The following is a 25,074-nucleotide window of genomic DNA, read 5'->3' as shown; positions in this document are numbered from 1 at the left end:
TTTTTTTTTTTTTTGTGAATACAGCCACGTTGCAAATTAAGTTTTATGTAATAGTATTGGAAAGGTAGGAGGAGGAAACTGGTATGCGCAGAGCAGGTAGCTTACGTTACTAACTGGGGCAAGTCGATAACCTCTCAAAGTCACACTTTACTCCATCGGTGAAATGGGCTGTATGTGTCCGTAGAGTTGTGTTCAGCTCTGGCATACAGTGACTCTTCAGTTGCAGAATCCATGCTCTGAGTTACCTTATTACCCACGTGTGGTATCCCATCTGTGGTCTTCATCTTGGTCATCTATCAAGCACCTACTGGGGACCACTGTTCCCTCCATGATGCGTTCATAATCTCATCGACTCTCTACAACACCCCTCCAAGACTGATCTTGTCTCTTCTTGCACAGATGAGGAAACTTGCACGGAGAGATTGAGTAACTTATGCCTGGCCACAGAGCTGGTCAGTTGCAATGCTGCATTTGAGCCCAGGCATGCCCAATTCGAAACTGAAGTATTTTTCCCCTGTGCCTTACTTCCCTGTCCTTTTTCTTCTTTTCTCCCCACCCCACCCACGTTCCCTTAGGAGGAAAAACCAAGTACACTATGTACAGACTCCTTAAAAGTTTAGGGCTTTCCAGTGAAAATTCCTTCTTGAATCTTTGTCTCATTGTTAAGACTCATTGCTTATGCTTTCTGCTGTCTACCAGTTCACTGCTGGGTGTAATGGATCAGCTGGAGGTATTATATTTGCTAAAGCAAATACTCTTGAGATCTGTGAAGAATAAATTTGGGATGCATGTGTAATGCCTTCTATGAAAAGTGGCCTTGCCAATGGCAGTTGGAATTTCAAAACCATTTGGGGGATGTTTATATTTTCCAGCCTGTAAAATAGATTGCAGTTAATGAATTTCAGCTTAATTTCTTAATCACCTCTTTAACTATTTTCACTCTAAAATTTTTAGACAAATATTTCATGTCCTGGACCTCATGAAAATGGACATGGTCAATTTTACAATTAGGAGTCTTAGACCACATCTTCAACGCCAGTTGGTGGATTATGAGAGAACCAAGTTCCAAGAAATTTTAGAAGAAACTCCAAGTAAGTACAATATAGTGTGTATATGTTGAAACTAAGTGGAAATATGATGCGTTATATTTTGGTATCTTAAGGAGTGTCACTAAAGAATGTTGACTTTTCTGTTAAACATTTTTGTAACTTCTAAAATTGACATCACAAATTTATAGCTGTTTGCTGTGTCTCAAGCACTATTCATTTCTTCATGTATTAAAAAATACATATTTATTGAGCACTTGCTGTGCCCCAGATACTAGGATTGCTGTGGATCCCAGTTGCTGTGGATACCGCAGTGAACAAAACAATGTCGTGACCCCTGGGGAGCTGACATTCTAGTAGGCATGACAGACAAACAAATAAGCATGTATTGTCAGATGTGTTAAGTGCTATGAAGAAAAGTAGGAAAAAGGGCAGATAGCAATGGGGCAGGAGTGGGGGAGGTGGTGTTTTTTAAGACAAGGTAGACTGAGATGAGAAGACCTCTCTAAGAAGGAACGTTTGAGCAGAGTTTGCAAAGGGAAGAGGAAGGGACGTATGAAGATGTGAGAAAAGAACATTCCAGCCAGAGGGAGCTGCAGGTACGAAGGCGCTGAGACAGAAGCGTGTGTGTGAAGTTGGACAGACACACCACAGATAGTGTGGCTGGAGTAGAGCAGGCAGGGAGAGAGTGGGCGGAGACGAGGCCAAGAGGTAGACAAAGGCAGGTCATACAGAACCTTGCTAGGAAATGAGAGCTTAGAGTTTATTCCAAGTGTTGACAGGAAGTCATCGGAGAGTTTTGTGCAGGGGAGCAACATGTGATTTGCATTTTTAAAGACCGCCCTGGCTCCCGGGTAGAGAGAGAATAGATGGTACGGGAGCAGAGAGGGAAACAGTGGCACCATGTAGGCGGTATCGTGGCTGCATGTGCAAGAAATAGTGGTTCACCTGGCAGTGGTGGAAGTAGTTAGACGGGGTCAGATTCTGGATGTGTTTTGAAAGTTGAACAAGACGATTTGCTGGAAGTTGGATGAGGAGGAAGGAGAGGAGGTGATGATGCTAAGGTTTTCGCGTGAGCAGTAGGGTGAACAGTGATGGTTGTTAGTGGGGTGGGCAACTAGGGGAAGGCAGGTAAGGAGATGGTATGGGATCGGGGTTCAGGTTCACGTATATGAACCTTGAGATCTTACATGGCATCAACATGGGCATGTCAGGTAGGTGTTTGGATATAAAGGACTAGAGTTCAGGGGAATGGTGGGTACTAGGGATATACATTCAGGACTCACCAGTATATTTGTGATAGATCAAGCCACAAAACTGAATAATAGTTAACATGAATAAAATGCTTTCTATATGCAAGCACTTTACCTGTATTAACTAATTTGATCTTTGTGACAACTTCAGGAAATTACCCCCCATTTTATGGATGAGGAAACTGAGACACAGAGAGGTTAGATCACTTGCCTCCATAACACAACTTGTAAGTTATGGAGCTGGGACTCATCCAGGTGGTCTGTGTGCACTGTTCATACTCTTATCCACAGTATTGCACTGGGTGAAATTACCTGGGAGTGAGTGTAGATACTGAAGGGGCCTGACCTGGAACTCTAGAGCATCTAGAGATCGACAAGAGCAGACGGATCCAGCAAAAGAGACTAGGAACGAGTAGAGCTCAAGAGGAAGGGACGGAACCAGCAAAGGTGACTGTGAAAGAGCAGCCAGAGAAGTGAAGGAAGCCAGGAGCAGGTGATGTTCTGTAGGACAAGTGAAGAAAGTGTTCAGACAGTGAAGGCATGATCTGCTACGTCATGTATTGCTAAGTGGTCAAGAAAGATGAGGCCAGGGCTTGACCGTGGGTATGACTGTATGAGAATCCTTTATAACCTTGATGGGAGCAGTTGCGATGGACTGGTGGGCATTAAAGTTGGACTGGAAGAGGAGTCAAGAGAGACTGGGAGTAGAGAAAGTAGGACCTCAATGAATCCTCACAGTTACTCAGTTAAGTAGGTACTGTTAGACCCCTTATTTCACAGGGGAGGAAACTGAGATGCCAGATGGTGCACAGCTGGTAAAAGGCTGGCTGACTGATTCCTTCATTGGCAGACTCTTAACGCTGGCTTCTGGGCTGTAATTAACCACAATATAAGGCCGTTAGGTGACCCACCCACCTCATCCCACCCCTCTTGGACGGAGCTTTTCTGTTAAGATAGTCAGTAGGGTACCCTTAATTGTAAACAAAGCCAAACAAGTGCCACTTTTAAAGGGACTCCAAGAGCCTGAAGCATGTCCGGGGAAGAGGGCATGGGTTACGAAGGGTCACATGAGGAGCCGTCCATGAAGCTGTGTGTATTCTGCTTGGTAACGGGATGCGCCTGGGCGGTGAGCATTGCCTTCCCTGTTGGTATTGAACCAGGGACTTCTGGTTAAGTTCTGCAGGGCAGACTAGGATCCACGGAGGGGGTAGCAGGCAGCCAGTTTTGACATTTATAGCAGCTACAGCTGTTTTAAATTTGGAATGGGCCCCTCTAGTACTAATAGTACTCAGTGCCAGCTATCATTTTGTTGAGCACTTATTATATGCTAAGTCCTTACTATGTGCCAACACTCTGATTAGCCCATTCAAGCCTCACAGTAGCCCTGTGAAACTGGTACTATTATCACTCACTGTTTACAGATGAAGAAATTGAGGTTAAGGTACTTACACCAGGTCACTGCTGAAGCCTGGATAACCCAGACATATCTCTGCCCCAAAGCTTGTACGCTCAACCGCTACGCAGCACTGCCTCTCTCCAAATGAGATACTGATCGCCTTTGGGGGATCTCCAGAGGGGGCGCTAGCACTGAGTGGTGGATATGACTAGATGACTTCCAACCATCCTTCCACAACAAAAATTCTGTGACTTCAGGGCTGTATTGTTTTAGCTCGAAAGGGAGAGAGGGATTAGTGGAAACAGAACCCTGCATAGAACCTGAATCTGAAACCTGAACTACGGTAACTATGTTCATAGCAGTGTTTTCCTTTCCAGCACGTTATTGGTTGGTTTCATTTGTGTGCCTGTGTACATGTGTGTGTACAGGTGTGTGCAAATGTCTCCATGTCTCGAATCAAGATAGCTTGTCATTTGGAGCGAATTCCTTAATATTGGGTTGAATGACAGTTTTGATCATCTTAAATGATTTGTTTCTGTCCTTAAAACTCAGGCTTAGTGACCTGCATTTGTACGTTTCACATTGACTTGGATATTTCCAGAGATTTAAGAATAGAATATATCCAGTTGTGCATATAGGTCATTATTGCCCAGCTCTAAATATGTTCCCAGAGAAATCAAGAGTCCAGGAAGCAGAGTGTATGTCAGCTGTTAATTATATCCTCAAGTCACTTTGCCAAAAGTCGGCCACTGTGCCCTAATATCAAAATAAGAGCCTCACAGGCACATGCAGAAGGACAGAAGAGTTGGATTTTTGTGTGTATGTGATTTTTATAAAATAATTATTGGAAAGTTAATAGAGAGGAGTACTGTAGATTTCTGAACTGATTTCAGAAAAGATTTTATTTTGCCAACAGAGAGATTTTATGTAATTGCCTGATTTACAAGTCTTAGGCACTGATTGGTCACATGTACAACATCAACAAGATGACCACATCAGGTCCAACAACTAAATTACCTGTGGAAAGAGTAGCAGATTACCCCGAGGGGGCCAGACCACAGGTAATTTCTAAGATACTCAGCAAGAAAAGGTTTTTATTTATTTAGATAATATCTTATATCTGATAAAATATTCTCATAGAACTTCATTTCATGTGATTCTTTCAAAAATCCTACGAGACGTAAATATTTTTCAAAAACCCATGAAACTGCATTGTGATTGTCTTTGCCTGGCACACAAGGCAGTCAAGGACTACTAACGGAACATTCTGAAGATGAGCCAACTGATGCTGAGCGATGGCCTGCCCAAACACAAGAACTCCTAATAAGTAGGGGAGTGAGGACTGGAAGCCAAGTCTCCCGCATCCAAGCCAAGATTTAACCAAGCTGCTGCTTTGGCTGCTTTCTTTGGATTTTTCACTTTTGTGTTACATCAACTGGGTTGTATGGCAAGCAACAGAAACTAACTCTGGCTGACTTGGCAAAAAAGGAAGTGAATGGAAGGACGGGGGCAGTTCACAAAAAAAGCTAAAATACCTGAGCCTGAACAAGGCCAGAAACCAGGAGAGCATCAGGAACCTGGGCAGGAAAAAATAAGGGAAAGTTCCCAGCTCCATCATCAGAACCGTTAACGTGTACTTTAAAATGGGCTATCCTTGGGGCGCCTGGGTGACTCAGTCGGTTAGGTGTCCCATTTCAGCTCTGGTCATGATCTCGTGGTTTGTGGGTTTGAGCCCCAAGTCAGGCTCTGTGCTGAGCCTGGAGGCTGCTTCAGATTCCGTGTCTCCCTCTCTCTCTGCCCCTCCCCCACTCACACTGTGTGTGTGTGTGTGTGTGTGTGTGTGTGTGTGTGTGTGTGTGAAAAATAAATAAACATTAAAAAAATTAAAAACAAAAGAAAGAAAGAAAATAAAATGGCCCATCCTCGAATGCTATAGTCACCCTTCAGGTCCCAGGAAAGTCTGATGGGCATGTGATTCTGCTAGGCCAACCCCAGGGGGTCAGGGGGCTTTCCTGGTCAGGGGCCTCTTAATTGATATTCACAAAAGAAAGCATGGAAAGAGGGAAAATGATTTCTCAAAGAAATCAGTACCAAGGGACACCTGGTTGTCTCAGTCTGCAGAGCATGTGACTTTTGATCTGGAGGTTGTGAGTTCAAGCCCCATGTTGGGTGTGGAGCCTACTTAAAAAAAGAAAGAAAGAAATCAGTACCAAAAGAAGGGAGGTGAGGTGTTGACAGGCATAAAAGAGCGGGTGCCATGGATAAGGGAACTATATTCTTCTAACTGAAATCAGGGTAGTTAATCTGAATATTTTCCAGAATACTGAAAAGGGAAGCGATCTTTGCACAACATCGGGGCTCCCATTCACATATTCTGCACCATTCTCTTAGTTTATGTGAATACTGCCTGCTCAGAATTGTACAGGCCATCCCCCAAATCCAGGATGTGGAGTTGTTGCCTTTTTAGGGGTCACTCAGAGTTCAATCTCAGGTACCAGATTTCATGCTCAGCTACCATATTAGAAGTCAGCAGACTTCAAGGAATTGTATTCCTTGAAGAATCTATATATGACTACGCTCGATACATTCATCTTGGAAGACTCAAATACTAAACTCACTCATACTCAACGGGGAGGTTTTACAGGACATTCCCCTGACTACTATTTCTAGTACTAAATAGCACAATCAATGGCTCTTACATAATGTAAATATTTGTATGTGTGTTTAGTGTTGATGAAGCTGTATGCGACTTCAACCTGCGTTTACTAGGGTTAGATGCAGTGACTTAGTTGGCCAATCCACAACCTGTATCCCTTTTTTAAACTTCATTGGAGTATGCTATTCATGCAATAAAAAATGTGCCCACTTTAAGTGTGTAGTTCTGAGTTTTGACAAAAGAATATGCCCCTATAACTACAACTACAAACAAGATATAAAACATTTCTGTCATTCAAAAAGAACCCTCTTAACCCTTGTAGTCAACCTCCCCCATAAAGGTAGACACTGATAAAACTTTCATTATTGTAGATCAGCTTCGCCTCTTTTAGAACTTCATATTAAATGGAACGACACTCTGTGTTCACTTTCTTCTCCAACTTCTTTTACTACACTAGTAAGATGTTTGAGATTCATCCATGTTGTGTATGTATCAATAGTTTATATTACTGAGAAGTATCCTGTTATATGATTATACCATACTTTGTCCATGTACCTGTTGATGGACATTTGCATTGTTTCTGGTCCTAGGCTACTATGAATAAAGCTGCTGTGAACATTTGTGTACCAGTCTTTGTGTGTGCACATGTTTCCATTTCTCTTGTGTAAACACCTAGGAGTTGAATGGCTGGGTCATTATGTTAAATATGTGGTTAACTTTATAAGAAACTGGTAGTTATTTTCCAAAGTGGTTGTACTGTTTTATACTCGCCATCAATGTATGATAGTTCCAACTTGCTTTACATTTTCACCAACGCTAGGTATTATCAGTCTCTTAAATTTGACCCTTTATAGAGGGTGTGAAAGTAGTATCTCATTGTGGTTCTAAGATACATTTCACGGATGATGAATGATGTTGAGCATCTTTTCACATGCAAATAGCCATTTATCTTTTTATGTGAAGTGTCCATTCAAATCTTTTGCCCCGTTTTTAAATTTGGTTGTCTTCTTATTGAATTGAAGAGCTCTCGATATATTCTGGAAACAAATCCTTTGTCAGATATATGTATGTGTTGTGAAAATTTCCCCCATCTGTGTGTGGCTTGCCTTTTTCATCTTCTTAACACTAACCTTTGAAAAAAGAGAAGTTTTTAATTTTGATGAAGTCCAAATTATAACATTTTATTTTATTTGTGGATTTAACGGTTTGTCTACAAAATCTTTAGGTATCCCAAGGTCATAAAGATTTTTTTGAATATTTTCTTCTAGAAGGTCTATAGTTTTAGGCTTAGGAATCTTAGGAATATTCAAGGTAATATATTTCAAGGTTCACATTTTTCCATAGGTGTATCTACTTCTAGCACCCTTTACTGGAAAAAGACTATCTTTTCTCTCTTAACTGCTTTGGCAACTTTGTTGAAAATCAATTGACTATACATTTGTGGGTCTGTTTCTAAACTCTTTATCCTTTTTTTTAATTGAGGTATAATTTGCATACCATAACATTAATTTTTTAAAGTGTTTAATTCAGTGGTTTTTAGCGTAAGGTTATACAACCATCATCAGTATTTAATTCCAAAAGATTTTCATCACCTTATGAAGAAACCCCATACTCACTACCAGCTTCCCATTCCTCCCTTCCCTTAGCCTTTGACAACCACTGGACTACTTTCTGTCTCTAATCTCTGGATTTGCCAATTATGGACATTTCATATAAATCACATCATACAATGTGTGGCTTTTTTGTGTCTGACTTCTCTCACTTAGTATAGTATATTCAAGATTTACCTATGTTGTAGCACATATCACTTTTTTAAATGTTTGTTTGAGAGAGAGAGTATGCACACAGGAGGGACAGAGAAAGAGGGAGAGAGAGAAATCCCAAGCAGGTTCTGCTCTATCAGTACAGAGCCTGATATGGGACTCTCTCCCGTGAACGGTGAGATCATGACCTGAGCCAAAATCAAGAGTCGATGCTTCACCAACTGAGCCATCCAGGCGCCCCTTTACTTCTTTTTTTTTTTTAATTTTTTTTTTTTAACGTTTATTTATTTTTGAGACAGAGAGAGAGCATGAACGGGGGAGGGTCAGAGACAGAGAGACACAGAATCTGAAACAGGCTCCAGGCTCTGAGCTGTCAGCACAGAGCCCGACGCGGGGCTCAAACTCACGGACCGCGAGATCGTGACCTGAGCCGAAGTCGGACGCTTAACCGACTGAGCCACCCAGGTGCCCCTACTTCATTTTTTTTTTTAATTGGATTCTATCCTATTCTGTTGATCTATATGTTTTCTCCTAGCCAGTACTACACAATCCTGATATTGAGGCTAAGTCTTGAAATCAGGCAGTGTTAGAGTTCCATCTTTGTTCTTCTTTTTCAAAATTGTTTTGTCTATTACAGGTCCTTTGAATTTCCATATGCTTTTTTATTTATTTTTTTTTTTTTATTTTTAAATTTTTTTTTTTTTTCAACATTTTTTATTTATTTTTGGGACAGAGAGAGACAGAGCATGAACGGGGGAGGGGCAGAGAGAGAGGGAGACACAGAATCGGAAACAGGCTCCAGGCTCCGAGCCATCAGCCCAGAGCCTGACGCGGGGCTCGAACTCACGGACCGCGAGATCGTGACCTGGCTGAAGTCGGACGCTTAACCGACTGCGCCACCCAGGCGCCCCTCCATATGCTTTTTTAACTAGTTTATCAGTTTCTGCAAAGCTGCCAGCTGGGATGGTGACTGGAATTATGGTGAATTGACACCTTAATAATAGTGAGTCTACTAGTTTGTGAACTAGGTATCTCAAATCTAATTTGTTTCAGCAATACATTTTATTTTTTATTTTAAAAACAAATTTTTTTAATGTTTATTTTTGAGAGAGAGAGAGAGAGAGAGACAGAGTGAGAGCGGGGGAGGGGCAGAGAGACAGAGAGAGAGGGAGGTATAGAATCGGAAGCAGGCTCCAGGCTCCGAGCTGTCAGCACAGAGCCCGATGCGGGGCTTGAGCTCACGAACCGTGAGATCATGACCTGAGCCGAAGTCGGACGCCCAACTGACTGAGCCAGCCAGGTGCCCCTGTTTCAGCAATACATTTTAGTTTTGGTGTACCAGTCTTACATTTTAGTTTTGGTGTGCCAGTCTTGTACTTACTTTGTTAAATTTAATCTCATTTATTTTATGTTCTTTGATGGTGTTATAGATGGTATTTTGTAAGATTTTTATTTTCTAGTATATAGAAATGTAATTGGCTTTTGAATATGCACTTTGCATGCTGAGAACTTGCTAAATTCACTTCTTAATTCTAGTAGTTTTTTTGGAATATTCCTTAGGGTTTTCTGTATCTATAATCACACTGACTGCAAATAAAGACAGCTTTACTTCTTTTTAAAAACCTGTGTGCCTTTTATTTCTTTTTCTTGCCTTATTGCACTGACTAGGACATCCAATCAGATGTGCAATAGTAGTCTTGAGAGAGGGCATCTTTGCTTTTCTAGGGGAAGAATGTTCATCGTTTGACTCTTACGTATGATATATGTCATACTTAGGCCATGTCAGTTGCAGCTTCTCATAGATGTCCTTTTCTCTATTTCTAGTTTGCTGAGAACTTTTATCTAAATAGGTCACATGTTAAATTTGGTGACATGCTGTTTCTGTATGCTGAAGTGATCATTTTTTCTCCTTTATTATGATAATGTGCTGAATTACAGTGATTGATATTTTTCTTGTTTTTAAAGTTTATTTATTTTGAGAGAGAGAGAGTGTGAGTTGGGGAGGGGCAGAGAGGGGGGGGGGGGAGAGAGAATCCCAAGCAGGCTCAGTGCAGAGATCTCACGAAACTATGAGATCATGACCTAAGCCAAAACCAAGAGTCAGATGCTCATCCAACTGAGCCACCCAGGCGCCCCCAATATTTTTCTAATGTTAAACCAAGTTTGCAATCCTGAGATGTTTATCCCACCCCTTATTCATGGTGTATTACTTTGCCTTACTAATACTTTACCTTGCTAGTGCTTTCTTAAGGATTTTTGCATCTATATTTTTAGAAAGAAATCATTCTGTAATTTTCTTGTAATGCCTTTGCCTGGTTTTGGTATCAGGGCAAAGCTGGCCTCATAAAATGAATTGAGAAGTATTCCCTTTTCTGCTTTCTGAGTTTACAAGAAACACCTTGCACTGTGGGCATTAGTAAACATTTTACTGGATGACGGTGGGAAAGGAAAGATCGCTGCAGGCCTGGAAGACCAATCAACTTGTCAGTCTGAAGGAGACTGAGCCATTCCCTAAGCCATGGTTACTTCCAGAGATGCTGAAATAAATTGGAAACCTACTGGGTCTCTCACACCAGACACAGAGAGCAGAGGTTTTTGAGCACCCACCGTCTATTGGTGGAAAGTGAAGTCAGGTGCTGTGTGCCTGGGCCTCCATGGATCCTGGGAAATTCTTAGGCAAATGTTCCTGTAAAGCCATTGCTTGTTCTTATGTTCCTCCCTCCTAGTAGACTAAGAGCTTCTTGGGTGCAGGGAACATGTTCACTCATCTGTGAATCCCTGACATTAAGTACGGTACCTAGTGTATAGTAGGTGCTCAGTTATCATTGGATAAATGAGTAAGTGGAGAGAATTACTGCCCACATGAAAAACCAAGGTTACAAGTGTCTCCTGGGCTTGATCTTGCTTTTGGAGCCACATAGAATGGTCTGTGTACTAGCTTGTGGGAGTGATAACTCAGCAGATCCCTTAGAGGAAAGCTGATGATGCTTCACTCTAAACTCCTGTCCTTTCTGTTTTACCAGTCATACTCCATTCTGGCGGTGGACTAGATCACCTGAGGTGTTTAAACACCGATGCCTGAGCCCCATCTCAGACTGATTAAATCAGAATCTCCAGGAGCTGTGTGCAAGATCTTTTTTGTTTTCTTTTTAGAGCTCCCCAGGTGATTCTAAAATCAGCCACGATTTGGGAAGCACTACGGTACACTGTTGCTTTTGTTTGAGATAACTAAAAGGGCTTTTAAATGTGTCAGCTGTAAATGATTAAGAGTGCAGTATAAATGCTTATTAATGCCACATTGTAATTATACCCATGAAGGTTTCCTCTCTCTCTCTCAACCGCCCCCCCCCCCCTTGGATATCTTTTAAATAAAAGACTGCATGTCTTTTACATCTTTATGAACAGAATTTGAAAAACCCACAACGTTTGCCAACTGAGGAGACACAAAGTTGCAAAGTTCTGGGGTGGTGGTGTTCTAGTGTGGCAAACACAGCTGCTCATAAATTACCTCAGTTCAGGCGCTGGGTCTGAGGAAGAATTTCAGGGTCATTATTCTTTATTTCATTCTCTGGTGCTTTAAAAGAAAAAATCCACACCTGTGTTCATACTGCATTTTTTTTTAAAAGCAGTTTCCACCTTATAAATTCTACTAAATATACAGTGTTATAAGAAATGTGGTATAAAAAGCCAATTGTTTCTACTGGGAAACCTTAGAACTGGGTTGAAAGTAAAGTGCATGCATGTGCATTTTGGGAAAGGCATAGCTCTAAATCAGACACTCAGGGGGTCCAGGACCCAAACATGTTTAATAATCAATGCCTTTAGTCTAAATACCTTCTCTGCACAAAATTCAAGATTGCGTGTGAGTTGGCTCCTGCCTGCCCATCCAATACCACCTGCTACCAGTCTCTTCCCCCTGGTTTTCTGTGGACCAGCAATCAGATTTGCCTGTAGCATCCAGAATGTGCCATATTCTGTCACTTTTCTGGGGTTTTGGATGGGCCATTCGCCTGTCCTGGAGTGACAGCTCTGTCCTCTGTCTTGTATCTTCAGGCGTCAGTCCAGAGCTCTTCCGTAGAGTCTGTCCCGGACAACCTCTGCTCTCTCCACTTCCATGTGCCTTCTAGCATTTATTATGTCTGCTGTAATCGTTAGTTCACAGCTCCGTCTCCCCATCTGGACTCTAAGTTCCTCAAGGGCTGCGCCTGTCTTTTCACTCATGGCCAGTTCCTAACGTAACGTCTGTCATGTAGAATGCACACATGGAGGGATCTGTCAGCTGTAGGACAAATAATGTGGCCTCTTCACTTTCAGGTGCTCTTGATCAAACTACAGGATGGATAAAAGAATCTGTAAATGAACTGCTTTCTCTTTCTGAGACGGCTTTAACTCCTGGGGCTGAAAATAGCTCTAAGCCAAGCCTGAGCCCTACACTGGTGCTAAATAACAGTTATTTAAAACTGTTGCAGTGGGATTATCAGAAGAAAGAATTACCAGAGGTGAGTGATTTTTTTTTCTTCCCTCAAGTTTTCCAGTATTTTAATTCTTAAGCTAGTCTGTCTAGTGTTGCATGTGGTTTAATGACTTTCCTGAAATCAAATGAAATGGGAGTTTGGATGTAACATTGTTTGTTTTACATTTTCATGGTATTGAGCTTCCCTTTCTATTTTTACATTTAAAATAAATATGCTAGACACTCATGACAGATGGAGCACGTCTTCAGGAACTGACAGAAAAGCTGAATCAATTGAAAATTATTGCCTGCCTGTCCCTAATTACCAACAATATGGTGGGTGCTCTTACAGAAGGCCTTCCTGAGCTTGCAAACAGGTTAAAAAGGATTTCAGCTGTTCTACTCGAAGGCATGAACAAAGAGTAAGTTCCAATTTTTATCTGCTCATCCCCGTCTTAAGGCTCTGCACGTGTTTCAGAGATGGCGCATAACCCTGGACGTCTGCGTGTGATATTCAGGACTGTGCTTTAGGGAAGCTTATCTTACAACTTCTTTTTCTAGAATTTCTTTTGATATCTCTGAAGGCTTCGATGTCCTTTCATAGGGGAGGGAGAGGTCCTTTCCATGACAAGTGCCAGGGTGAGTGTCCCGTTTCCACTTGGGACGGGCATGGACAAGAGCTCTTCTTTGACAGCGCTGTGAACCAAACCCACAGAAACCAGAATTCCGAGCTCAGTGTTCAGAAGGCCCTATCAGGGAGGCTTTCCTATTCAGTTCTGACTCCGTCGTCTTTCTGCAGTGAAATGGTTACCGACTTCACTGATCCAGCCTGCTGTAAAGTCTTCAGGAGTAGTGACCTCCTGTCCTTCAGAGACACTACACAAGTCCAGGGAAGGACTTGTTTTCGCTAAATTCATTTCCCAGTGTCAAACCTTCATTGAACACTAGGATTCCATTTAGAGTTTGCATTTAGATCATCCTGGTGGGAATCCTATCCAAGTCAGAAAATTCCTAGTCTTAGTCAATGATCACATGTTTTCATGGGTCTGATATGGGTCAGCTCCTCCTGCTGGTTTCCCTTTCCGGTGTTTTCAAGGCCTTACGTTCTTCCTTCCTGTCTTTGAAGGGAGATGCACCTATCCTGCTGCCCATTACTCAGAAAGCACGTAAATTACCTGATAAAATCCCAGAATATCAAGAGCCAAAAGGAGCCCGAGTGGTTACAGCATCCAGAGTTCTCAGAGAGAGAAAGATTTACCTTAGCTGCATAGTGAGGAAAGGGGAAACCAAGGCCCTGCCCTTTCTGCTGCTTCTGTGCTAAGCATCCAGGCTCATTTACTTCACATTCCAGGACCCAAGACCTGTAATGAAGAGAAACCTCCTCTGGGCTTGCAGCTGGTCTTACCGTGGCATTTCCCCATATGGGGTAACTTACTTTCCAGGAATTTTTATTTATTCGAGAACCCACAATGCTGCTCAAGTATTAATATAAAGCATATAGCAAAGTGGTTACTGAGAAGTCAGGCTTCAGGTCAGACAGACCAGAGTTTAAGTCCAAGCTCTGCTATTGACTTGTTAGGTGCCCTTGAGCAAGTTCCCAAAACACTCTGAGCCTCGTTTTCTCATTTGTAAAAAGAGATAACTGTGCCTGCTTACAAATGTGAGACATTAAGATGATTCCTTGTGAAGTACTTAGGGAGGTGTCTGGCCCATGGCAAGTACTTGGACAATGTTCACTGTTAATGGCCTGTTGTCAAAGTATCTCCTGTATACATGCTTTGCCTCTCTGATCGCTTTGTTTTGTTGAACCTCCCACCTCCACCCCCGTTCTCTCACCCTTTAATTCCAACTTTGCATGTAGTTATCTTAAAGACCTTTTCTAGGGGCGACTGGGTGGCTCACTTGCTTGAGCATCCAGCCCTTGATTTCAGCTCAGGTCATGATCTCATGGTTGTGAGATTGAGCCCTGCAACAGGCCTCCATGCTGCATATGGAGCCTGCTTGGGATTCTCTCGCTCCTTCTCCCTCTGCCCTTACCTCACTTGCATTCTCTCATGCTCTCTTTCTCTCTTAAAAAATAAAAAAACAAAGACCATTTCTGGACAGCAAGAGACCATTTTTAATGATCATTCCTCAATAGTGTGGACCCAACACATGCCCTTTCTCATTACCTCTTTTTTTTTTTTTTTTTTTTTACTTTTTAAGTAACCCCCTACCAATTACTGTTTATGATTTTCTGGACTCTATGTATTTGGGATTTTTGATTGGTTACTTGAAAGTAACAGTAGGAAGGAGCTTCTTATCTTTGATCATGAGAGGTCAAGAATTTTAGGTAATTTGTCATTATGGTATTAATCTCTGACTATCTTCATTTCTTGTTTTTGATTGGTGTTACAGATGCACTGTTCAGGCATGGATAAAGGAATTGACTTTACCTCATTGTATAAGCATAGGTTTAACAACAACAAATCTATGAATAAATCCACTCAGACCCCAGGGTTTATTCTAAGGAGTAAATAGGTAATTTCTTTTCCTTTTTGATGGTCCTGCATGAAAACGAGGATGCAGACTTCTTTTCAGGGACCACACTTTTCTGAATGCTTTCCCAACTAAACACTACCTACAGAATTGAGTGCTTTAACCATTTAAAAAATCTGCTGCATACAAAGGTTGGTGTTTAGGAGAAGTTACCATATTCTAAGTTCGTGCTAATGGAGGTACTTATTGTCTGTATAAATGAAAAGTGATGGACATTTGAAACAAGTTGGTATATTAAAAATAAATAAAAACTGATGAGCAGAAAAAGTGTTACTGATGCAATTTTGTTTTGTTTTTTAGGACCTTTAACTTGAAGGAAGTCCTGAATTCTATCGGTGTTCAGACTTGTGTTGAGGTTAACAAGGCCCTGGTGGAGAGAGGTTTATCCATTTTAAATGCTGAGGTCCAAGCTAATCTTATAGGTCAATTTTCAAGCATTGAAGAGGAGGACAATCCTATCTGGTCCTTGATTGGTGGGTCCTCATGTTTTTATCGGTTTCTACTTCGATTCCAATTTGCTTTAACTTTATCGTTTTGACTAGTGTCAAGTGTCCGTTACGTTTTAGGCATAAACAGATTACCCGTTCCTTTGGGAGAATACATATTAAAAATATAAAGAAGGAGTTTGTACTTTCAAAGGTTTGGGACTCACCGCTTCTTCTGCGTGTATATGTAATAGAGTGGGGGGGTGGGGGTGGGGGTTGTTCCAGAGCCTTCTATCTTACTATCCAGCCAATAGATTTTTTTTTTCAATATATGAAGTTTATTGTCAAATTGGTTTCCATACAACACCCAGTGCTCATCCCAAAAGGTGCCCTCCTCAATACCCATCACCCACCCTCCCCTCCCTCCCACCCCATCAACCCTCAGTTTGTTCTCAGTTTTTAAGAGTCTCTTATGCTTTGGCTCTCTTCCACTCTAACCTCTTTTTTTTTCCCCCCTTCCCCTCCCCCATGGGTTTCTGTTAAGTTTCTCAGGATCCCCATAAGAGTGAAACCATATGATATCTGTCTTTCTCTGTATGGCTTATTTCACTTAGCATCACACTCTCCAGTTCCATCCACGTTGCTACAAAAGGCCATATTTCGTTCTTTCTCATTGCCACGTAGTACTCCATTGTGTATATAAACCACAATTTCTTTATCCATTCATCAGTTGATGGACATTTAGGCTCTTTCCATCATTTGGCTATTGTTGAGAGTGCTGCTATAAACATTGGGGTACAAGTGCCCCTATGCATCAGTACTCCTGTATCCCTTGGGTAAATTCCTAGCCAATAGATTTTTATGGGGAAAATAACATAATGCTACCAGTAGTGTTAAAATCCTAGATCAGGGGCACCTGGGTGGCTCAGTCGGTTAAGCGGCCGACTTCGGCTCAGGTCATGATCTCGCGGTCCGTGAGTTCAAGCCCCGCGTTGGGCTCTGTGCTGACAGCTCAGAGCCTGGAGCCTGTTTCAGATTCTGTGTCTCCCTCTCTCTGACCCTCCCCTGTTCATGCTCTATCTCTCCCTGTCTCAAAAATAAATAAAATGTTTAAAAAAAAAATCCTAGATCAGTGCAACAATCCAAACCTGGCCATATGTTCACAGAAAGCAGGTACCAGTTCTTCTGTGAGCTAGGCTAAGTGAGCTGAGGCCTCTTTTTTGGGTCAGGCTTGAAAGAGACAACGAGTAAATGAGTAAAGAGGCTATGGAGCTGGCAGGCATGGTTTGAGGCTTTTTTTTTTTTTTTTTTTGTGCTTGATTGCCAGGCAAGTGACTATTTCAGTGTCAGATCGTGTTGGTGAGTTGGGAAAATGGAGAACGCATCAGTGAGGACTCTTTCTGTGACCTGTGACAGAAGTGAACTAGCTTGAGCAAGAAGGAAGTGTATTGTCTCATATAAACAACAAGAGCAGAGCAGGACTGGCTACCTATACAGCTTAGTCGGAGCTCAGGCCGTGTCACTGGCATTGGTTTCCCCACCTCCATCCCTCCGCACTGCCCCCTTCGGGCTGGCTGTCTTCACAGATAGACTCTTTCCATCCTAGCAAGACACCTTCAGCTCTAGCTTGCATCTTTCCACCTTGGAGTCCAGAGAAAAACAAGGTGTTCGCTTCCCTGTTAACTCAAAGAATGACCCCAGAAATGAGTCTCATTAGCTCCATTTGGCATGACTGTACATCATGTCATGTTCTTGAATCCGTCACAGTGGTCGGAGGGGAAGGAACTTGAGCCTGAGACGTGTGTTCATTTCCTAGAACCAGAGTGAGTCCACTTTCCTTGTAACACCTGGTCTGAGAGTAGGGAAGAGATGATTTCCCCCAAACAGAATCCAGGTGCTATGGCCATAAGGAGAGGGGAGAGGATGATGTGGGGCACAAAGCAAGTCTCTGCTACAGAGAGTGAAGAACAAAGACCAGAAGGAGGAAAAGAGCACAGAATGGGAGCATACTAACATTCTAGGACTAATTTGCAAGTTTTCAAAGTACAACACTGACTTCCCTAAGCACACAAATACTTGTTATTATTTATTTGAGGCTCTCACATAGTTTCTCTCATCCTTACCCACTAGGGACATAGAATGCTGGGATCTAGGCCCCTTAAAGCTCAAGGCTTCAACCCCTCCCCAGAAAGGAGCAGTGCTGGGGAGCAGCACCGTGGGCTACTGGGAGGTGACTGTGGATGGCAGTGACAGACACAGCATAGCCGCAGCCACCTGTGGCTGAGCCCTTCCCCGCCAACTCGTGTCTGTCCTCACAGCCCGTGGTCTCCAGCAGAACAGCCAATACCTGGGAGATTGTGTTCCTGGGAGGAAGAGGAGCAGGCTGTCTGCAGTCTCTTCCACGTGCTGCTAGCCCCCACTGGTGTGCAGGCCTCGTGAGGGTGGGATGCATGTCTCTCCTCTGCTGTATCCCTGTACCAGGCTGGATTCAGAGATGACATTTCATAAGTACAGTTGACCCTTGAACAACACACGTTCGAACTGAGCAGGCCCCCTTACATACAAATTTTCTTTAATAAATACAGTACAGCACTGGAAATGTATTTTCTCTCCCTTAGGATTTTCTTTCTTTATAAACTTTTTTAAAATGTTTATTTTTGAGACAATGCAAGAGACAGAGTGCAAGCAGCGGAGGGGCAGACAGAGGGAGACACAGAATCCGAAGCGGGCTCCAGGCCCTGAGCTGTCAGCACAGAGCCCGACGCGGGGCTCGAACTCACAAACCGTGAGATCATGACCTGAACCGAAGTTGGACGCTTAACCGCCTGAGCCACTCAGGCACCCCTCCCTTAGGATTTTCTTAACATTTTCTATTCTCCAGCTTATTTTATTGTAAGAACAAAGTGTATAATACATATACAAAATACATGTTAGTCAACTATGTTATCAGTAAGGTTTCTGGTCAACAGTAGGCTATTAGTAGTTGGGCTTTTGGGGAGTCAAAAGTTAGATGCCTAGTTTTGACTCCATGGTGGGGGAGGGTCAGTGCCTTTCATCCCCATGTTCAAGGATCCAACTGTTTTGTGGAAGGGGTGAGGGCACTGGGGACTGAGACTGGGTGAATGTCTCTCATTATAACCAGCTGGTTGCAGACTAGGGACTCTCCCTGAGCCAGTCTTACTCTGGAGCTCATATTCTTAACTACTCCTGGAGGGCACTCCAGTCAGAACTGGAGCCCTGCTACCAGTTGGCATGATAGCCAAAGCATCCAGGTGTCCTCTGTGCCCTTGCTTTGGATAAGGGAAGTACTTGTAGTTTCAGAAGGGAGGGGGAAGCTGGGATGCCCCAGCTGGATGGCCCCACCCCACGGTGGCCTCTTAATATCCAGTAAAGCACCTTTTTTTTTCACTCAGCTATCCCCAGTCCAACTTTCCTGCTCTTTTGCAAATGCTCTTTTGCATTTTTCATAAAAAATGAAAGCATTTTTTAACCTCAAAGTATCATCGCCTAGCAACTCAGCTGACTCACGTCAAGGTCTCTCCTTCAATCCTGGAAGCCAAGGGCACGCCTTTGGCAAGGACTTGGCTTGGCTGCTCCTAAGTGGACAGACGCTTCTGTCATTTTCATCTTGGCCTCAAAACTGACTCGTCCATAGAGGAGACAGAGCCACTTGTCAGCATAATAACAATTTTGAAAGAGTCTTACTCTTTCAGCAATCTTTCAGGAAGGTGTTCGGACTCTATCTGTGTTGAAAACAGACCTGGGCTTCTAAGAGTTAGGTCTAACAGGAAATTTATTACCCAACTGACCCTTAATTTTCTGCTTGCAGAAGAGCTGGAGTAAATTAAGCACTCAGAGGAATCCTGGGTACATAAGAAGGACCAGTCAGCCATGGATTTCCTCCCCTGTTCCCAATACCCATAGTCTGCCCTCTTTTGTTCTTGAGTGATGGCGCTCTTTATTTACAATGGGATACAGCTCCCACTGTGTTCTTAGCCTTTTACAAAGATAATTAGAAAAGTTTTCTTTCAAGCCAGGTTTTTTTCAAATGCGTATGGAAACCAGATAAAAATTATTTATAGATTACCTGCCATGGAGACTATTTGCATGCTTGGAGCCATCTCCGTTTTTTTTGAAGTGATTTTCAATTATGCAAGTGATACACGAATGGTTTCTTCTTGTTGACAAATTACAGGTCAGGCCAAGTCCTCTTTGATTGCCTTCGCCCACCCGGGTCTTCCCTGACTCTGTTGTTTTCAATTGGGTGTATTCACCTTTACGGAGATTTTTCATTTCATTCTCACCTCGACTCAGTCAGCATCTGTGATGTGCCTGCCACATGCCAGACCAGGGATATAAAGATCCCTCACCCTCAGAGGGCTCCCCATCCAAGAAGGGAGAGAGACACACGTTCCCAAGTAACAGTAATATAGCATGATTATCTGACAGATGTTAGGGAAAGCCATGGAAAGGAGGTAACTTTAGGCTTGGCATTGAAGGATGCTTTGGCCTTTGGGCAGAGATGAGGAGAGAGGGAAGAGCAGTCTAGTAAGAGAAAACAGTTCTGGCTAAGACAAGGACATGGGACATTGGGAATTAGAGTTCTAGGTCAGATCTGGTTGTGATATGTGACTTTTGGGAGAAGTGTTTGGAGATAAGAGTTTCATTCATGTCATCATTGTCCATATTTGATGGACTGTGTTCTCCTTAGCAAACTTTCCTTTGTGAAGTTTCTGTTTCCACGGCCAAAGAAAGTCCTCGGGGCAGCGTGGCCTGTGGCGGGTCTGGTTGGTCTGGTATTATTTGCCTGATACTGTTGCAGCCCAATTTATTTATGCATTCGCATCCTTTTGTAAAGTCACCTCACACGCAGATGCATCGAAGCAGTGGATTAGGAGGACAGAGAAGATGGCCAACTGGAGTGCCAGTTGGGGCAGCCACTCCTCGGTGCCTCTAGATGGTTGGTCATAGGTGGGGTAACCGTATAATTTATTGTCCAAACCAGGACGCTTTTTAGAGCACTCTTGTTAATTATGCCAGGACAACAGGTGTAAACTTTGACTGTTCTGGGAAATCCTGGAAGTGTGGTCCCCCTTGGCATGTGGTATTTTGGGTGCCCAAGTTTGCCTGACTTCTAGATCTTTCTAGAGGAACCAGAAGTTTGGATTTCTATGTGAAATCCCCTGATTTTAAATGGTTTCTGTTTTTAAAAAAACACTGTGTGGGGCCAAGCCGGCAGAGCTAGCTTACAAACTCAGCTGTTGTGTACATAACTAAAATTATGGACATTAGGTATTGAGTTTTTGTAAAAGAGGCCCCGTCTTGCTCTAAAAGTGTCCTGCATTTTTTTTTGTCAGTTAGCCATTGCTGTGTGACAAGCCACTTCAAACTCCGTATTTTAAAACAACACAAATAGTTAGTGTTGCTCACAGGTCTGTGGGACAACTGAGTAGTTCATCTGGTCTTGGGGGCTCGCACAGGCGTATTCAGACAGCTATGGCTTGGCTAGGTTGCTCTGCTGGTCTTGGCTGGACTCTCTCAAGTGTGAAAAGGTTGTTGGCTCTAGGTTGGTCTAGGATGGCCTCGGATGGAACAGCTGGGCTTCCTTCGATGTGGTCTCTCATGCAGCCCTGGCTTGTTCACGTGCAGTGATGGGTGGAGAGAACAGATGTGGACCATGGTTCTTGGAGCCTCTGCCTGGAACTAGCATACCAACACTTCTACCGCATTCTCTATCAGCCAGAACAATCTATAAGGCCTCCTCAGTTCAAGACATGGGGAAACGGTCTCCAGCCTTCCATGGAAGAGCTGCAAAACCAACTTGTAAAGGGCATGGATACAGGGAGGGCAAAGAACTGGGAATATTAATTGCAATTTACCTACCATAATCACTATTCTCATTTCCTTTTAAAAACTCATATTCTTTAATAAAGGGTCAGATAAAGATATTTTATTTTTCTCCAGATAAACGAATCCAACTATACATGAAAAGCCTACTTTGTCTTCCAAGTCCTCAAAAATGCATGCCTCCCGTGCCAGGAGGCCTTGCTATCATTCAGCAGGAGCTAGAAGTGCTAGGCTCTCAATATGCAAACATTGTGAATCTCAACAAGCAAGTGTATGGACCATTTTATGCAAATATACTTCGAAAGCTGCTCTTCGGTGAGGAAGCCATGGGAAAGGCTGATGCTTCATCTGCTAACTAAAGAGGAACTGACATTGGATGCGAGGTTGGAAATCTAGCACTTTGGTACCCAGTCTGTTTCCACCAGTGGCATTACAGATGTGGCACATCCTCAGTCCTGCTTGTGGTGCAGCGTTAGCCTGAATTTGTGTAATCCAGTAATATTAGCGTTGCAGAAGACATGCACATCATAGAGACCCTATTCATGCATCATTTTCAAGTTCAAAAGAGATGTTTTTAATGGACAGAAAGCAATTTATAATTAATTATATTACCTATATAATACTTGTAAATGTTTTCTTAAGCATTTATATGTGGCTTGTTCATTCAACCTTTAAGGAGTTGTATTTCCTCACTTGTCACTATGAAATCTAATGATTTTTAATTTTGTTACAACTTCTTAAAAGGGTTGCAAGTCATGAGAATAACCAAGGGGACTGATGTGCTGAATAAATGATGTGACATAAGCATAATTGTATTTGAAATGTACGATTAAATTTTATTAATGTGTAACAGAAACTTACATAGTAAGTTTATAAAGCCCAGAAATGTACCAAATCACATTTTATATTACCAATTGCCAGTATTTGTCTAGAATTTAAATTTATTAAAAACATTTTAAAGCTATGTACACATTTTAGGTAAAACCTCTATTGTTCATTTAGTGAAAATATATTTTAAAAAATCCCTTCTAAAATTTTATTCTAGAGGTTGGTTTCTGCCTGTAACTTACCCTGCTCTCTGAGAGAAACAAGTTTTGCACAAATTTATTAGTGAATGTCCTTGCATTTCTCAGGCCATTGGTAAGGTTTATATAAGATGTTAATATTTTTATGTAAGGCAGGAGTGGTTTGAATTGGTTTATTTAGAATAAGAAGGGAACTTAACAGTAAACGAGATCCCCAGGAGATCCCCCATTGTCAGTGAAGTTCACATGTGAAAACGAAATAGTTGAAGTTTGGATTTTTTTAACCATATAACTTGTTAGCAAATGCCTCCTGTGCTGATTAGATTCTTACCCCGCTATGACCAAGATGCTCTTCTAAGCATCACTATCATTTGACATTCTTGAGCATTAAGTCAAAACTTTGCCAAGCTGGCACTGGTTGTCATTGGGGTTTTGGAGAAATCTGTTTGTCCGAGAATTACATACTTCTTCGAAAATGTTAAGGGAAGCACTACAGTCTGGGCGGACTCCATCTAGAAAGTACTTTATTCCCATAAAACACCTTTGGATTATTTTGTTTTCTAAGGACCCACTGAATCTTAGTAGTCTGGTAGGGAAGAGTGGGTAGGAGGTCAAAAGGAGGAAGTACTCTTTTTTACCTTACCTCCTTTTCCTCACTCTGACCTCCACCATTATGGTGTTACTTAATTAAAGTTCTAGGACATGATTGTGTGAATAAATTATCTCCAGTCTTTACATGTTGGAGGGATCTGCCAAAACTTGAGGAAATTTTGAAAGTCTTTTTTTTTTTTCTCACAATGACCAATATATACATCTGCCATTCTACCCATCTAAGCAGCTGTTACGAGTAGAATTTTCCTGAAGAGCACATCACTGGTCTTACCCGTTTCCCCCTGTCGTCTTCCTGTATTTCCCTTCTGCCCATGTTTTCCTGTGCTTAGAAACCATAAGGTGCTGAAAACAAATTTTTTTTTCATTTTCTCTTAAGTCAAGGTAGTTTTCAATTGTGTTCACTTTGGAGCGTGGGTGGCAGAGGGTTCTGACGTGGAAAAGTAATGTGTAGTGTGACTTTTTGTTGCTTTCCGAGGTAAACCACACACTTAACAGGAAGACTGAGTGGTGTACTTTTTTATTATCAGATTGGAACCCAGTTGGTATTCTTGTATACTTGATTATACTGCAATTGCCAGCGGGAAAACAATGTGCAGACATTTTTAAAAATGCATTTAAAATGAAGGGCATTCTGCTGCTTTTTTTTTTTTTCTTTCTTTCTTTTTTTAAGTCCCAAGGTAAATCTCAATGTCTCAAGTCTGGATTTAGGCAACTACATTTATTAGGATTTTTAAAAGCGTATCCCTTAGCATGTTGTGTTCTTTTTTTTGTTTTACTTAAATGTTTACTTCTACTTTTGAGGTTTTCTTAACATGGTCTTGTTTTGTAATGTCAATTTTATTAAACACCATATACACATTTTCATTCTTCTGCTAAAACATGTATTGTGTGCACTAGTTAAATTTTAAAACATTAAAAATTATTTGAAGATAGCCAGTGTCTCTTTGTTTTTTGTATTTTTTTATTTTTTGAGAGAGCGAGGGTGAGCGAGAGAGAATGAGTGGGGGAGGGGCAGAGAGCGAGGGGACAAAGGATCTGAAGTGGGCACTGTGCTGACAGCAGAGAACCTGACACACAGTTCAAACTCACAAACTGTGAGATCATGACCTGAGTTGAAGTCTGATACTTAACTGACTGAGCCACCCAGGTGCCCTCTTTGTTTTCTAAACCACCTTTTGGTAGCTCAGGGCTGGAATATTGCACAGTCTTTATTGTGGTTCTTCTACAATGATTGTTCTGGTGATTGTCAGAGCCTTACAGAGATCAGGTCATGTTCACTCAGTCAGTCAGGAAATACATACTGAGCATGTACTGTATGACCAGAAGTATCCTAAGTGTTGTGTGATACACAGATGACTAGATAGACACCGTCCTCAAGAAGCTTATAATCTAGGAAGAAGGACAGACTTGTGAACAAAGTATCATAAAGATGAAAACAAGTACATACAGTGCTAGAGTAAATACCATCCCATTCTATTCCATGGAGATCATTCTTGAGCTACAACAGGATGGGTCAGGAATGGCCAGGAGGCTAAGAAAGGGGAAGGCACAATAAGTCAAGTGCATGGTGAATATAGTGGGGTGGAGAAATGGCAAGCCAATGACTAGCATATGGTAGAAGAGTGGAGGTGAGGAGAGGCGAAACAAGAGAGGTAAAAAGGTTCTGGGATGTTATGCTAAAATTTTGGGGGTTTGTCCTGAAATAGATAATCAGAATCTTTTGAAATAAGAGAGGGTTGTGTTTTAGAAATTATGTATTTGGAAATTATGTTTTGGAAAGATTACCCTGGCAAAGAACACTTGCTGTTGGTGCGGGAATATTCCTCTGTGTGGAGTGTGAATACATACACGCACTCGCACGTGAACACATGGTATAAGCAATGGAAATGGACCCAGGCCTGCTGAAGCAGAAAGGGAGCTTACTGCATAGGTATTAAGGACCTCATGGAATCGTCCTAATCTGGGGGGTCAGGCTTGGAAAATGGGCAGGAACCAAGGCAATGCAAGCTGCAGGACGCTAGCCAAGCTGGATGCAGTCCTATGGCTTCAGAGATTTATCT

The 25,074-nt window shown here is 42.2% G+C and overlaps 1 protein-coding gene across 2 annotated transcripts in view; it reads left to right on the top strand.

The window, feature by feature from the left end:
* Positions 1 to 23,946, top strand: part of TCP11L2 (t-complex 11 like 2) — a 42,222-nt gene extending 18,276 nt beyond the window's left edge. Inside the window, exons 6-10 of one of the 2 annotated variants that reach the window (XM_058741534.1) lie at positions 955 to 1,091; positions 12,429 to 12,613; positions 12,808 to 12,989; positions 15,406 to 15,578; positions 21,495 to 23,946. In XM_058741534.1, coding sequence (XP_058597517.1) covers positions 955 to 1,091; positions 12,429 to 12,613; positions 12,808 to 12,989; positions 15,406 to 15,578; positions 21,495 to 21,736 — 919 coding nt within the window. In that variant the 3' untranslated portion in view covers positions 21,737 to 23,946. Of the gene's footprint in view, positions 1 to 954; positions 1,092 to 12,428; positions 12,614 to 12,807; positions 12,990 to 15,405; positions 15,579 to 21,494 lie in introns of those variants that run through there. The other variant, XM_058741535.1, reaches the window with a different exon arrangement.
* The last annotated feature ends 1,128 nt before the right edge of the window (positions 23,947 to 25,074 follow it).

This window comes from Neofelis nebulosa, chromosome 8 (genome assembly GCF_028018385.1).
Source record: "Neofelis nebulosa isolate mNeoNeb1 chromosome 8, mNeoNeb1.pri, whole genome shotgun sequence".
Classification (NCBI taxonomy): domain Eukaryota; kingdom Metazoa; phylum Chordata; class Mammalia; order Carnivora; family Felidae; genus Neofelis; species Neofelis nebulosa.
This window is presented reverse-complemented; position numbering and strand designations above follow the sequence as displayed.